This window comes from Semicossyphus pulcher, unplaced genomic scaffold (assembly GCF_022749685.1).
Source record: "Semicossyphus pulcher isolate SPU_LCO1_2020_fin unplaced genomic scaffold, fSemPul1.0.p SCAF_2, whole genome shotgun sequence".
Lineage (NCBI taxonomy): Eukaryota > Metazoa > Chordata > Actinopteri > Labriformes > Labridae > Semicossyphus > Semicossyphus pulcher.
The window spans coordinates 3,508,827-3,525,000 of NW_027211693.1; the positions used below are offsets into that span (position 1 = coordinate 3,508,827).

General features: G+C 44.5%; 1 protein-coding gene across 4 annotated transcripts in view; it reads right to left on the minus strand.

Annotated features, from left to right (window-relative positions):
- The window catches only part of LOC138597774 (transcription factor COE3-like), a 154,031-nt gene that overhangs the window by 46,705 nt on the left and 91,152 nt on the right, over positions 1 to 16,174 (minus strand). For all 4 annotated transcript variants that reach the window (XM_069669284.1, XM_069669283.1, XM_069669285.1 and 1 more), the window contains 2 exons: positions 3,200 to 3,281; positions 3,003 to 3,120 (listed from right to left, as the gene is read on the minus strand). In XM_069669284.1, the coding sequence (XP_069525385.1) occupies positions 3,003 to 3,120; positions 3,200 to 3,281 (200 nt within the window). The remainder of the gene's footprint in view (positions 1 to 3,002; positions 3,121 to 3,199; positions 3,282 to 16,174) is intronic.

A 16,174-nucleotide genomic window follows, 5' to 3' on the forward strand; every position in this document is an offset into this window, starting at 1 on the left:
GTTTATCTGGAAGTTCAGACAAAAGTTTCTGAAAGGTTTAGTCGTCTTTTTGTCACTTAGATTTTGTCGGATGCACCATCGCACCATGTCTCCTGGTGGTTTGGTGGGTTAGAGATGGTGGACTCTGGCTTGTAGATTTCAGACCAGTGTTTAAGGGTTTGTTTAACCTTCTTGTGTCAGACGGGCTGAGTTTACCAAAAAGGACGCCTGAATAAGTGTTCAAAGTTTTACACAGCCATGGGACGTATCCAAGGGCTGGTTTCCTCGAACTTCAGATTGAGTTTAGAGAAACTGCAGAGCGAGGCGTTTTGTGACGTGAAAGAGGGAGAATCTGACCTGTGCCAAACTATTTTAAGAGTTTGATTTAGTCTCTGCGATGTCCCAGAGGGGTGGGGAGGGTTTTTAAACCAAGTGTCTGGACGTTCAGACAAAAAGCTGGTTAAGTCTTTTTTTTGTCACTATGGTTTTGTCCACTTGTCAGATATGGAAAGCCCACCCGCCTGGTGTTTCATGTACTTATAAAACAAGCAGACACTCGGTCTCTCCTGGAAAAGTCTTGGACAGTCTTAAATCGGTGGTTTGGTGAACACAAGGTGGGAGACACCGGGCGTATGATCTCAGGCTGGTATTTTAGGGTTTGTTAGTTGGAGTTTATTGTGTTGGAAGTTTTAGGCCACGGGACATATCCAAGAGTTGGTTCAGCTTTACTTTTCAGTTACATAAATCTCAAGCAGAACTACATAAACCCTTTATATCATAAGCTCCACCCGTCTGGTGTTCCAGGTAGGATGAAACAAACAACAAACTACAGTATAAGCCTCAAACTTTAATGTGAGGCAACGGGGAACTGCAGAGGAAGGCTGTTTGGTGTCCAGTGAGTTTAACAAATATATAATGAGTTTGTTTCGCTCTCTCATAGGTGCCAGATGGGTGGTGCTTCCCACACAAGACAGACAATAAGTGCTGGGAGATTTTGACGTATAAATTAAAGCTCACTCTCCTTTGACCCACATCTTTTCTGGTACGGGTTTGGATAAACTCCACCCATCTGGCAGTCCAAGTAGGCCGAATCAAACGAGAGACTTATGTCATCGCGCCACAGCGAGCCAGGAGGGTTTTATTGGAGCGGGGACAGGGCAAAGAGGTATTAAAGTTTACTACTTCAGAGGAAATGTTACCTCGGAGCTCCGGCTCTCAGAGTCGAGTTTCACCGTGTGAAGTTTATACACGAATGATGAATTTTATTTGGTTGCTGTGGACGCTGGAAGAACGGAGCGTTTGTTCGCCGAGCTCTCCTGACGGTGCCGGACGGAGAGCTGCCAGCAGCTGCAGGGTTTCATAGAGACCTGCTTCACTCTTTAAAGGACAACTTCCTCAGATTACATCCTCTGCTGTGGACGCTTTTGGCTTTCATCACGTTCAATATTTCCTGTAGTCTTAGTGAATATTAAAATGAAACCGCCTGAATATGGCGAGTTCCTTCCAGTGAAGGCCGGAGCACGTGGACGTGAGTTTCATAAATGTAACATACAGAAGGTGTCACAATAAACAATGTGTTGTTTTACCAGGCTCTGAAGAAAGATAGGAGCCAGATGCATCATGGGAAATGTAGGATCCAGTGTTTTGGTTTGGTCAGAATATTTGTAACTCTGCTGATAAGATTTGGTTTGACTGTCTCTCACAAGCCCAACAACGTTATAGAAGTTAATACTCGATTACTAGAACTACAACAATATTATTTAACTTGTGTGTGAGAAGAGATCATTGGCTAAAAGAAATGATGCGAACAGTGTAGGTGTCACCTGTTACACTCTGATATCCCTGAGAGTCTTTAAGAGTCTGTCAAAGTCTCAGAGGGTCCATGATGGTCTCTGAGTCTTTGCTTGGCTCTGGAAATCTGACGGTCCTTTAAGAGGTCTATAGGAGTCCCTGAGAGTCCCTCTTGTCTTCCAGAGTCCCTAATCGTCTCTGAGACCCTCCAAGAGTCTCTGAGAGTCTTTGGATTCTTAAGAGTCTCTGTCAGATCCAGAGAGTCTCAGATGGTGTCTATGAGTCTCTAGAAGCTTCTGAGGTACTCTTACAGTCTCCAAGTCTATGGGAGACTCTGATGAAAGTCTCTATGAGTCCCTTAGAGTATCCTAAACGAGTCCAGGAATCTCTGACAGTGTTTTAGAGTCTGTGAGAGACCCTGACGGTCTCTGAGATACTCGAAGGCTGCTTTCACACCAAGAGCCAAACTGTTACAAAGTTGCATTCTGCCCCGAGTTTGGTTTCTGTCCACACGGCAGCTTTTACCAGCGGACCAAAAGTTTGGATGCGTGGGCAAACTGCTCTCTGATTGGTCAGAATTTCCACGAACAGCCTGATCAATCACACTCAACACGATCATGCCTTTTTAAAAAACTTTTAACCGACATCGTTCCACAGATCGATCAGTTCCATCTCGTTTAGCTTTTCACTGAACACTTTGAACACCTCCCTGTTCTCGTGCGTTTCCACAAGCTTCTGTGAAACTGTTTGGTAACCCTTATTTCTGTCGTAGCCCTCATCTCGTCGCTCCCCCATGTCTGTCCTCTATTCACCATGGTCCCATGGTTTGGTCCGCACCAGAGTTCGAATGCGTGTTCTCACCTGTCCAAGTAAAGTCCGAAATTATGGACCAAAGCTGTCAGGTGTGAAAGCACCCTTAAAGTCTCTCTGATAGGATGTGAGAGCCGATGTGAGTCTCTAATGGTCCTCTACAGTATCTAAAAGCGTCTAGGAATCAGTGATAGTGTCTTACAGTCTCTAAAAGTCTCTGATAGTTTCTCTGAAGTCTTTTAGAGTCTCTTAAAGCTGAGAGTCTCTGGAATTACTTTCTCTTTCTTACTTTCTTGAAGTCTCTGAGAGTCCTTGAGAGTCTCTTTAAGTCCCTAAAAGTTTCTAGAACTCTTTAAGTCTCAGTCTCAGAGAGTCCCTGACAGTCTCTTGAGGTCCCTGACAGTCTCTGAGCGACGTCTAACCTTCAGAGGGGTCCAGGCGTCGGGCGCGGCGGCCATGTTTGGAGTTGTTGTGGACGAACATGTTGTCTGACACCGCCAGCACGTGACCGTCCACGTTAACTGTAGTGGAAACCACCACCTGCACACAAACACACATCAGGGTCACTTAGAGCAGAACCGGGTCAGTCTGAACCAGGTGGACCAGGCGAGTCTCTTACCTGGAACCTCCGCATGTCTCGAGGGTTTCCTGCATTTTTCAAACAGTTCTGATTGCACTTGAGGAAGAACTTGAGGAAGAATCTGCAGAGAAAAACAGCCAGAACACAGCCAGATCAGACGACTGCTGCAGGGGTACAGTCTGATTACCCACAATGCATCACTTTCATTGAGAGCACAAACACAGATTCAGGTTTAGCGAGAACACTGCCGGGCTCAGTCTTTACAGGACGCTCATTTTACATCAGGGAAAGTTTGTGCAGCTGTACAGTCATTCATCAGAGAATACAGAGGATAAGTGTGTGTGTGTGTGTGTGTGTGTGTGTGTGTGTGTGTGTGTGCGTGTGTGTGTCTTTGAAGAGAGCGATGTGACGTCTGTTTGTGGTTAAACAAAAAGCATCTTTATTTACACTGGAGTCTAAAACATTCTTATTAATAAGATATATGACGTGTGCTTTGATCTTCTTGCTGTTAAACTGAAACGTCGTCGTCGTCTTCCTGTCAGGTCACACGTCGTCTCTGTCTCTCAGCTGCAGATGACATTATCATTCTGCGGCGGCGTCTTCATAAAGACAGTCGACACTTCCTGCAGACGGATGGCGTTTCATTAGGAACCGCCTTTTGATTTTCCCTCCTGCGTGTCCGATCTCGTCCGCCGCGTGTTGATTTACGCCCGTTTTTACGGCAGCAGAGGAGTATTGATTGGGAATGGATATCAATGAGGACGGGCGGTAATAACACGCAGCTCTGCAGGAGGACGGTGGGGGGGTCAGAATGGATTGCCACCTTAATGCATTTCCCACTGCCTTGTAATCTGTGCACATCCATCTCTCGGACCATCAGCCCCCCCTCCCGCTCTGATGGAGCGCCTTCTTTTTAATTGCCACATTATCACAATAATAATCCGGGCAGTTAACAAGCGGCAAGGTCGCAGACAGACATGTCACATTAACCAGGGGATAACCTCAGCAGAAGACCCACACCCATCTCTCCGCCCTCCTCCTCCTCCTGAGTCTTCTTCAGCAAGGCATGCTGGGAGAGCACAGGGAGGGGGGCGGGGATATAAATGAGGTCGGCATCGATTTCCACCTTAATAAGACGGTAACAATATCCTCCAAAACACACAGCGGGAGCTCAGACAGGAGCGGCAGCAGCTGCAGGTTTACCTCAGACACCGACGCCATAAAATTCACCTTCAATGATATTATTGTCGTCTTTAATGATGATGTCACTCAGGTGTTTGTCTGTCCTTAAAGAGGCTTCATGTATGGACGGTAACATGTTTAGGTCTGTTGGCTTACAGCGGTGAGAAGGCTCCATGTTTACCTTCCTAACAGACGTCAGAAGATAACAGAGAACACACAGACGAGTAAATGTGTGTGTGTGTGTGTCTGCTGCCTCTGATGACTGAGGTGAACTGGACCTTTAAAGAGACACAGAGAGGGTGCAGAGAGATGAGCCGTGTGTGTGTGTGTGTGTGTGTGTGTGTATCGACTGAAAGCTGATCTGCTGCTCTGAGGCTCTAATGCCCTTTATGGCAGAGAACAGAATAATGTGGAGCTCCATTCAGACGATACGAGTCCTTCAGAGAGCTGATACCGATCGATACGCAGCCGATCCACACACAGCGCGCGCACACAGGGCCGCACACTGTACACACACACACAAAGTACACACACATAACAAATACAAATATAAGAAGATGCTGCACATATACACACTGACAAATATATACACACAAATACACACAAACACAGGAGCACACATACACACATCATACACACTGTACACAAAAATAATACATGTTATACACACAAAGTAGTACACACAACTACACACAGATACAACAAGCTGCTACACATACACACTGTACACACACATATGCTACACACACACACACACACACACACATTGGAATATAAAACAATACACACCTACACACACACACACACACACTGAGACAAACAAAGACACACACACACACAAGGAGCTATTCAGAGACCCAAGTATGTACACACACACACACACACACAGATCGCAATACACACAAACAACATACACACTGAGACACATATCTCCCTGCACTCTGCTGTGTGTGTGTGTGTGTGTGTGTGTGTGTGTGTGTGTGTGTGTGTGTGTGTGTGTGTGTTTTCAGTAAAAAATGAGCCTAATCTGATTATCACAGAAACATCGCAGCTTCCCAGCAGCTGATTCTAACCCTCAAACACTTCCTGTTTACGTTACACACACACACACACACACACACACACACATCGTGTTGGAGATGAACTCTCCGTTCACAGTCACATGATCACACACTAACCAGTGGAGGCAGCGGCAGAGCAGCAGCTCCTGTGCCCTGTGAGGACAGTTAGCAGAGAGCGACGTCTCTCATCCACGCAGCAGGAGGAGCGAGAGGAGCAGAGAGTGAAGGGCCGAGGAGGACACACCGCCTCCTGATTCAAAACGGATCAACACATGATGAATACAGAGGCGGAGCACACAGCCTGGGCGCCATCATTAGCTCTCCTTCTTCTTCTTCTGTGGCTCTTTAACAGGGAGGTGGAGATAATGAGAGAGAGGGAGTCTGCTGGTGTCAGCTGTCACCTCATTACACCAGCCGACAATCAATCACGGGAGGACAGAGAGGAGCTTCACGCAGCTCTGAAAGCACTGCTGCTCCTCCTGCAGGAGAACACGGGGCTTCAGGTCACAGCCCGGACACGCTAACCCCGCCCACTACCTCATGAGCCTGAACGCTGGTCACTTAATTCTGCACATTTCAATCATTTCTTCTTGAAGATGTAAAATGTTAAAGTCGAGGTGAAATGAAAAAGGCCATTTTAATCCTTTAAGATCTCATCACACGGTAACACTGAGCATGTGTTTGACAATATAGGCCAAAAAAGCACAGAGAATCCGTTTCTTCGTATTCTTATATCAGAATCATTTTTACTTCCTGTAAAACTACATTTCCCGCGTGCTTACGTCAGTTAGCACCAAACAATTCAACCAATCAATCTGCAACATTTAGCCGCAGAGCACCAAGAACGCTCGGCCAGTTAGCTAGCTGCTGCGCTGTGGAGAACGTCTGTCTACGCCCACTTCTCAACGATCCAATCAAATCCCTCTCACGATATGTCCCGCCTGCACGTCCTGCTTCACTCGGACATACGTCACGATACGGAAGCTAGATACTCTGATGTTTCAGCTCGACTCTAAAGCAGTAAATACATCCCACATGTTGCTTTAGAGACAGGAGACACTGCGCAGCTGCCAGAGACAGAAGAAGAAGAAGAAGAAAATCTGTAAACACAGTTTAAGAAGTGTGTTTTTCTCTGCACTCACTCTAACTCTGACTAAATCTGTTTAATCCTCTGACTCAAAGTGTTTCACTGTATTTCACCTTTAATCCTGAGTGAAGCAGCAGCATGACGGAGGCCGCTGTAATTGTTCCAGTGGAGCCGATTTAAAGCTAATTTAGCTCACACAGGGGGGGAGGAGGGGGAGGAGGGGGGAGGAGGAGGTGAGGAGGAGGTGAGGAGGGGACTGCTGGTCTGACTTCAGCGTTTTTCACCGGCCACTCCAGATGATGTCACCCCGACCACACCCAGTGCACTATGGGAAGCAATTACGTCGGGCTCAGATTACAAGGCCCTGATGAACACACACACGCACACACACACACACACACACGCACACACGCACACACACACACACACACACGCACACACACACACACACACACAAACACACAAACACACGCACACACACACACACACACACAAACACACAAACACACACACACACACACACACACACACACACACACACACACACACACACACACACACACACACGCTCCCTGGAGTCTCTCACTTATTACGTTAGGCAAGAAAGAAAAAGAAGCAGAAAAAAAATCAATATTTCAGCAGGAGTATTTTTAAAAGCCGCTCTCTCTCTCTCTCTCTCTCTCTCTCTCTCTCTCTCTCTCTCTCTCCCTCGCTCGCCCTCACAGTTTGATTCTCTCTGTGAGGAGCCACCTCGCCGCCCGCCGCTGCCACTTTACCACCTGACCGGCCACCTGGCGAGCCCGGGCCAGCACGCCGCCACCAGCGCCGCCGTCGCCTCGTCTTACTGGTGACACAGTGAAACTAAGCACAAAGCAAGCGTGGCGAGCCGAGGCCACAGCGAGCGAGCAACAATCCGTCCTGGTTAACCCGCCGACCGCCGCGCCGTCACAGCTCATCTGTTAGCGGCTAACGAACAAACCGAGCAGAGAAACAAAGGCAGAAAAAGAAGCTCGCAGGCGCTTTGAGTTGCACAAACATCAGAAGAAGAAGAAGAAGAAGAAGAAGAGGGGGACGGCCTCATTAGGAGGCTGAGTAAAGTCTAATATTGACTCTGCCGTGTTGTTGAAACGCCCTCTTCAAATAATTACTGAAGAATTCACAGGATGCTCCTCGCTGCTAATTAGGATATGAAACAAGAGCGGCTTCACGCCCATTACCATTACATGATGATTCACTGGCCTCAGCACCAGCCTGTGTGTGTGTGTGTGTTTGCTTTGTCTGGCCTTATTACAGCACCGAGCCGCTGTGTGTGTGTGTGTGTGCGTGTGTGTGTGTGTGTGTGTGTGGACAAGGGCCCTCCTTGGCTCTGCTACACGCCATCAATAATTCACAAGCCAAGATGGCAATTACAGGACCATGTACAATCAAACTAAATATTTGATGAGGCACTAAAACAGTCCCTGGAACAGATCTGCCTCTGTCTCTCTCTGTCTCTTTCTCTGCCTCTCTCTCTCTCACACACACACTCACACACACACACACACACACACACACACACACACACACACACACACACACACACACACACAGCCTCTGCACTGTCTATTGTCACAACACATTAGGTCCTCGGTCCCTTATTCCCCAGACTTTGTCTTGACACGCAAAAGCAGTTTATTCTGCTAAAAGAGCCTCGCACTATTCATTTGTTCCGTCTGAAATATTGAGTGTCACCATGATGCATTCTGGGAGGCTGCACATCGCCGGCCGCTGCCTTTTATTTTTTGCAAATAAAGTGTCAAAGCAAACGGGGGAGGAGGTGTCGCATTAAATATCTGAAACTAATCAATCTGAATCGATCGCAATAAAAAAGGGACAAGCCTCCTCCTCCTCCTCCTCCTCCTCCTCCTCCTCCTCGTTCTCCTCCTCTGTGGCCGGAGGGAAATTTTTCTGCATTACAAATAATGTGACACAAAATCCATCGTTATAAAAAAAAAGCTGAAAACGTGATGACTCCATCGCAGGATCGATGGCTGACGACGAGATGTAAAAACACATGAAGGAGTTTGTCTGCAGGGAGGAATCATTCAGACGCTAATCGTTTGACATCAGGAAGGTTTTATTGGAGGTGAATGTATTTAAACATGGAGCCTCTTCTTTATACATTTAAGGGTCTACATGACGAACAGGTACAAAAGGTGTCTGAATGTCTGCAGGAGATGTGTTCATCCTGCAGCCATTACAGCCTGTTTCACTGCTGCAGCCATCGTGTCTACAGATTTCTTTATTACAGATGATTTTAATCTCAGCTGACTCAACAGATTTTAGAGACGAGTAAACTCTCTGTAACCGTAAGGAGCAGTGAGACGGGGAGCGTTCAGAGTCACAAACACAACACAGAGGAAGACAGCCGACAGGAAGAGAGCAGAGATGTTTTAACATGAAAGTGTTTGTAGATTCTTCCTGTTTGTGTTCTGTTGTTTCCTGCTCGCTGGAGGTGAGACAGCAGCGTGTGTGTGTCTGTTTGTGTGTGTGTGTAAAAATGTTGTGAAGAGATGTTGCGCATAACAGAACACATGCTGAGTTCCTGGAGCGCAGAATGAACAGAACATCCCATAATTATTTCATACTGCTCAGAGAGAGAGCGAAAAAGAGAATTTCTTTTTACTTGAATAAACCAGTTCTCTTTAAAACACACACACACACACACACACACACACACTGAACTCAGGTTCCTCCTGAGCTGTATTTTGGCAGCGATCAACATATTTGTCTCCTCGATCGAAAAATCATCCGTGTGATGCAACTCTGCAGCCGGACAGAGAGTGTGTGTGAGTGTGTGAATGAGTGTATGTGTAAGAATGTGTGCGTGTGTGTGTGTGTGTGTGTGTGTGTGTGTGTGTGTGTGTGTGTGTGTGTGTGTGTGTGTGAGTGTGTGTGTGTGAGTGACATCATGACAGAAAAATGAGGTGGAAATGGGAAAAAGATTCAAAATTCAGGGAAAAACATCCAAGTCTTCATGAAAACAGTGAACAAACTGTTCAGCCAATCAGGTGCACATAAAGACACACACACCCATTTAGATGTGTGTTTAAAAGCCTGAATACACCCACACACACACACACACACACACACACACACACACACACACGTTGTTGGTGTTGGAAAATGTTGTCAGCACGTCTTAAAGCAAATCCATTTTTTAAAGGCACAGTTTGTAACTTTTACCATGAGGAGTCCCTCACTCAAAACAATAGCAAAAGACGCAGTTTGATGACATCATCAAGAAACAACCACCGTTCACGACGTTCAAACGGTGGCCATTTTCCTCTGACATCACACTCCTCGATTGTTTACAAAGTAAACAGACAGTGATTGTGAAATTCTGCAGGGAGATGTGGACACACTTCAAGTTAAAACAACGTATTTGATAAAACATCAGCTTTCATTGAGCTTTCCACCCGGAGTGTGATGTCAGAGGAAAATGGCCGTAAATATGAAGAATCGGCAGTGAACACCACTCCGATGGGACTCAGAACAAATGATGTGTTCATCACGTTATATTTAGTCTAATCGTTATATAAGTATTCAGGTTAATAAAACATTAAAAAACATTTGTGACCAGCAGTAGCTGTCCCATCACTACCTAGACTAGCTGCAGCCCCAAGGGATCATGGGAGTTGTAGTGTACAGTATGTAGTGCAGTATTTGTGCACAGCTTGGCAGCATATTGTCAAGCAGAGGGAGCGTCGAGCAAACAGCTGCCACCAGATAAACCTCAACAGACGACAAAGCCAGGGAGAAATATGGGAGAGACGGTCTGGAAACAGCCTGGAAACAACCTGGAATAACAACCTGGAATAAAGTCTGGAAACAGCCTGGACTAAAGTCTGGAATAAAGTCTGGACTAAAGTCTGGAATAAAGCCTGGAAACAACCTGGAATAAAGTCTGGAAACCACCTGGACTAAAGTCTGGAATAAAGTCTGGAATAAAGTCTGGAAAAAAGTCTGGAAACATCCTGGAATTAAGTCTGGAATAAAGTCTGGAATAAAGTCTGGAATAAAGTCTGGAATAAAGTCTGGAAACATCCTGGAATTAAGTCTGGAATAAAGTCTGGAAACAGCATGAAACAGCCTCGGAAAAAAAACAGGAAACAGCCTAGAATAACGTCTGGAATAAAGTCTGGAAATGGTCCATAAGCAGCACAGAAACAGCCAGCCCACTCAGGGGAAAAAGATTGGGCCCTGCACCACTAAATTATAAAATTACTCCTCAGACAAGTTCACACACCACCTGCAATTTGTCCTGTTAATTATGCAAAGATAATTGGTGACTCTCAAGCTCGAGACCAGAGAACTCCAGGCAACCTTCAAGGCTCTTCCAGGGAGCTCCAGGGGCAAAAAATGTTATGTTAATGTTTGAATTTAATCCACCAGATATTATCCAAACTTAGAGACAGGGAAACATGTCTGTTTAATTATCTACAGGACGAGCTCTGAGTGTAAAGTGCAGCAGGTCTTCATCTTCTTTCACTGAAGCCTTGTTATAAGGACGTCTTGTTTTGTCTGTTTCTTTGTTCCAAGTTAGCATTTGGTACTTATTTAGCCCTTAAGCCACAGTTAGCATTTGTAAAGGACTTACTTTATCAGCCAAGCTAGAATATGTTAGTAAACTTCTTTAAGAGATGAGTTAGCATTCATGAGCAACTCCCTCTTTTAGCCAAGTTAGCAGCTGTTAGCAACATACTGCTGCTCAGCTGCATTAGGACGGGATGCTAACTTAATTTAAAAGATCAGTTAGCATTATTTTGCAACATTGCGTTATCAGGCAATACAGCAACTTACTGTTTTAGTCGCAACTTAGTTTCTTAGCCATAGTAGCATTTGTTACCAACTTACCTTACCAGCTAAGTTAGTAAATTTCACTTTATCAGTCATGCTAGCACATTGTCAACTTAGCCTCTCTGCCGTGTTGTTAATTTATCATTGCATGCTAGCAATTCACTCACTCTTTAAGTCAAGTCAGCATTAGCTAGCCACTCTCTTTATGAGATTAGCATCTAACTTGCTCTTTCAGCCACTTCAAATATTACTGACTTACTGTTTAAGACAAATTAGCATTTGTTCAGCAATGTCAAGTTACAGTAGAGCCACACATTGTGAGCCAAGCTAGCACTTGTTAGCGCCAGCTTTGATAGCACTTTTTCTACATACTTTCAGCTGAGTACGTATTTTGTAGTTACACGCTAAGTTAGCATGCTAGCAACTTTGTATTTCACCCAAATTACAATTCCAAGATTAGCACATTAGTAACTTTGACTTTTAAGAAATATGAATTATTAGCATTTTACTGATTTAGTGACATTAGCATTTATTAGCACCTTATGTTACCAATTAACTTTGTACTAAATACAGCCACATTTAGTGAACCAAGTTAGCAACTTACTTTATTAACCAAGCTGAAAGGTGCCAGGTGTTGAAAACTTTTGTTTCAGTAAACTTTCACTTGTTGTGATGAAAATGAGCCTAAACATCAGCTTGAGCTAACTCGGGTACAACACCACGCCTGCAGCTTGTTCCTTCCCTCTCTGGTCGTGTTGCTCGCCTCTCAGTTACTTGTTAAACTAATTTTTAAAAAACAACTTTTGGCAGAATTTTCTGTAAACACTAATTCCCTGAGACCGCTGTGAATAAAAACGGGCTAATGAAAAGGTCAACAGCTCAAGTCTTCACGTGCAGCTCTCTGGGACTGAAACTAATCGATTCTGGGCCTGAGGGTCACTGTGAATCTGTCTAGGGTCAAAGTTCATGAACTACACATTTCATGGAAATACTCAAGTCCTCAAGAAACATTGTGATGTCATTTCAGCTCATAATTTTCACTCTTAACTTTTTGTTGCAGCTGATGATCAGTGAACTTTCTGTCTGATTCTTCAGTTGTTCTGTTTTTGTGACTTTGGTTTGTCTTCAGGTGATCTAGAGCATTGTTCCACAATAGTTCTGTCTCCAGCCACTGCTGCTGGCTCTTCGTGCTGAACTGAAGGCTTTCTTTATTCCCTCTGGGCGGAGACGATCCTTCAGCTTATAGTCTGATGAAATCCCCCTTAAACCCAGCAGATAAACTCCAACCCGCCTGAAGGTAAAAACCAAAAACCTTTTCTTTCCTGAAAAGTTGACGTTTCTTCCTGAGAGGTTTGTCTTGTATTTCATCATGGTAGAACTGTTCTGGCTCAAAGGCACATCAGCAGGTGATATCATGAGCCGAATTCTGCTGTGACGTCAGATAATGCAGCTCGGCTTCTGTCCAAACCTTTAAAATTAAGGTCAGACCTCAAACATCAACATATAAATAAAAGTACACAAAGAGAAATACAGATGCACAAAGAGAAGCCGCTCTTCAGGGAGAACAGACTCAGTTTCCAGACGTACAAACTCAATAAGTTCCTGACCTGTCGACTGCTCTCTGACCTGATAATCTCAGGATACTTCCTTCAGTTCGCTGTCGTTACTCAGAGCTGCAAACAAGCAAAGTTACAGCCTCAGATTCTGTTTGCAGCATCGTTTCTGTCTGAGCTCCCAGAACGAAACAAATGAAGTCCTGTAAACTGCCTGGACTGTTACTACTTCCTGCTAACAATACCATAGTGCATTGTACGATCGCATGGCATCAATAGCTTTAGCATCTTTGGACGTTACAGTAAGCAGCTAAAGGTTTAGTGCTGTAATTTTATAATGTTTATAGAACGACAAGAGTCCATGCAGAACTGAGAGACGCGGGTTAAATGCTGTAATTATGTCACGTTGTGTAAGTGAGAAGTGAGCTGGTTGATGTCACTGTGGCTACGTGTCTAGGCTAGTAGCTAGCTTATAAATAAAATGGCCAACAAACAAGTCTGAGATAGAAAGTTTAGTCATCACAGATAAACTGGAATATTATGGCACAGAGATATTAGCTGACAGTTAGCTTAGCTGCAGCAGCTGAATTCAGCAGAGCAGGCAGTAGTAAACGATGACGGATTGGGCTAAAAGAAATGAAAGTAAAACATTAACCTGAGCGTCTGCTCCCTCACTGTTCCCTGATTAACCTGCAGTTACTTCCTCCTAAAGGTCAGATCTCACACTAAGTGACAGTAATGGTTTCTGTGAGCACTTCTGTCTCATTTATAAAAAACATGTTCCTCTCCACTTTTATGATTCATTTAACACTCGCTGCTCCGCCTGCCTGAGCACTAAATTCTTAATATGTACAACATGATTTAATTATTGCTCCACATGAAGAACCAAGACAGACACTAACGATTTAATCAATGTTTTACACCATGTGAAATATGTTTGCTTTTGCAGTCACTCCATCACTACATGTGGTTAAAGTGCTTCACTTAAAGGAACAATCCACTGTTTATTTACTGACCGTGTACTTTATTTATTTTGACTTCAAGTTTACAGTTTATTACGTCTTTACACGACACGGACCTTTAATAACAGAACATTAATACTAAAGTAATACCACAGAGTCACTGATAATACTGCCATCACTATTACTACCTCTCCTGCAGCTATAGTCAGCAGCACTGCTACTGTTTTAATGCTACTACTGGAAGTCGACTAGTGTAAAAACTGCAAGACCTGCCACTGCTATTAACAATACTACTACTAGGTTACTACGGTTACAACTCCTGCCATCACTAACTGCTAGAACAAGTGCCAGCACCACTACGTCTACTACTATTAGCTTTATACCACTGATAGACCTGCCACTATCACTACTTATAGTGTCGCTGCTACTGCCACTGCCACTGCTCCTAATCCTCCTCCAACTGCAACTACTACCACTACATTACCCAAAACCACCCCTACTTCTTCCGGTACTACCAATCCTAAAACTGCTTCTACATCATCATCACCACACCCACTAGTGCTACTGAAGCCACCACTTGTGATCTATCACAACTACTACTGTCATCAACACCACCCACCATTACCTCTACTGCTTATACTATTACAACCACACTACTACTGCGGCTCAGTCGGTCGTCTCTCAATCGGAAGGTTGGCGGTTCGATCCCTGACTGCTGTCTCTCAATCGGAAGGTTGGCGGTTCGATCCCTGACTGCTGTCTCTCAATCGGAAGGTTGGCGGTTCGATCCCTGACTGCTGTCTCTCAATCGGAAGGTTGGCGGTTCGATCCCTGACTGCTGTCTCTCAATCGGAAGGTTGGCGGTTCGATCCCTGACTGCTGTCTCTCAATCGGAAGGTTGGCGGTTCGATCCCTGACTGCTTCAGTCACATGTTGAAGACGGTGACACACTGAACCCCAAATTGCTCCCAGTGGCAGAGCCATCAGGTGTGAATGTGCATAGATCAGGTTGGACACTGGCTCTCAGGTCTCTGCCATCAGTGTGTGAATGAGTGTGTGAATGGGTGAATGTGACATGTAGTGTAAAAGCAGCTTTGAGTGGTCGTAAGACTAGAAAAGAGACAGTCCATTTACCATTCACTACCACCAACACCACCCAGCACTACCTCTACCACTACCGCAACTACTACCACTACTACATAACCCATAACCACCAGAACTACGACTTCATTACTCTACTATCACTACTACTGCCAACACAACTGCTGCTCCTGAACTGCTGCTACATCTATTATTACTACATATAATAGTGCCACTGTCACTTTAATAACTACTGCTGTGTAACTGCCAGCCGTCGTGCTTCTGAAGACTGACTACAGTGAGTGTCACATGGGTATAAAGATAATACAGTGCTGAAAGTCCATCAGTACTTTGACTGCGCTCACAGTATCATCAGTACTCCTTCAGCTGCAGTGTCTGAGGAGTGAGTCCGACTGAACGTCTCTCTGTATGAAGTCTTTCCTTTATTTATCGGATGAGTCGCAGAAAGCAGCAGCACAGATTACCTCTCACTCATCAGCCTGACAATCGCTCCTCTTTATGATCATTATTATTCCAAACAGCTCGTTCTGCGCTCAGATTTTAATTAACTGTCTGACTGCTGAAGGTTCAACGTCCGGCTTTATTCAAGCTAAATTAAAGGAAGAAGAAAAACCCTGGTCATTTGAATAATCGCCTGGGGCCTGCCTTCCAACCATTTCATTTCAATATCTCTTCATGCCACTTTCACCTCTCCTGCTGCGGCTCAGAGTGAAGGAAAATAAAATGTTTCTGTGTCGCCTGAACAGGAAACTCCACAGAGTCAATAATTTACAACAAAAAGATCATAAAAAAACAGGATCTTTTTTTAAACCGTCTGCGGAGCTGCAGCTGCTGAAAAAACTCAAACTCATTCACAGCCTGATTAATGTTTTATTACTCATCAATCAGTTTCTACACCATTTCAGCGTATGGTACGGAAGCCTGTGGCTGCCAATATTAAAATACAATCACTTACAACATTCACCATTTGTGTGCACACTGTTTAGATGGTTAAATAAAACTTCAGAATTAAATCAAACCGTACTCGTGAAGGATGATCATCGTTCATTTAAACATCATTATAAGACTGATAACGATGCCAAAATAAAAATTTAAATGACAAATAATTTTCTATTGAATGTAAAATCAGGTTTGCATTTCTTCTTAGCGGACAACGTGTAACTTAAACATGAAACCACATTTGCTTTGTAATCTAAATTAAGTCCTAATTTTAACTTTTAACTTTTTCT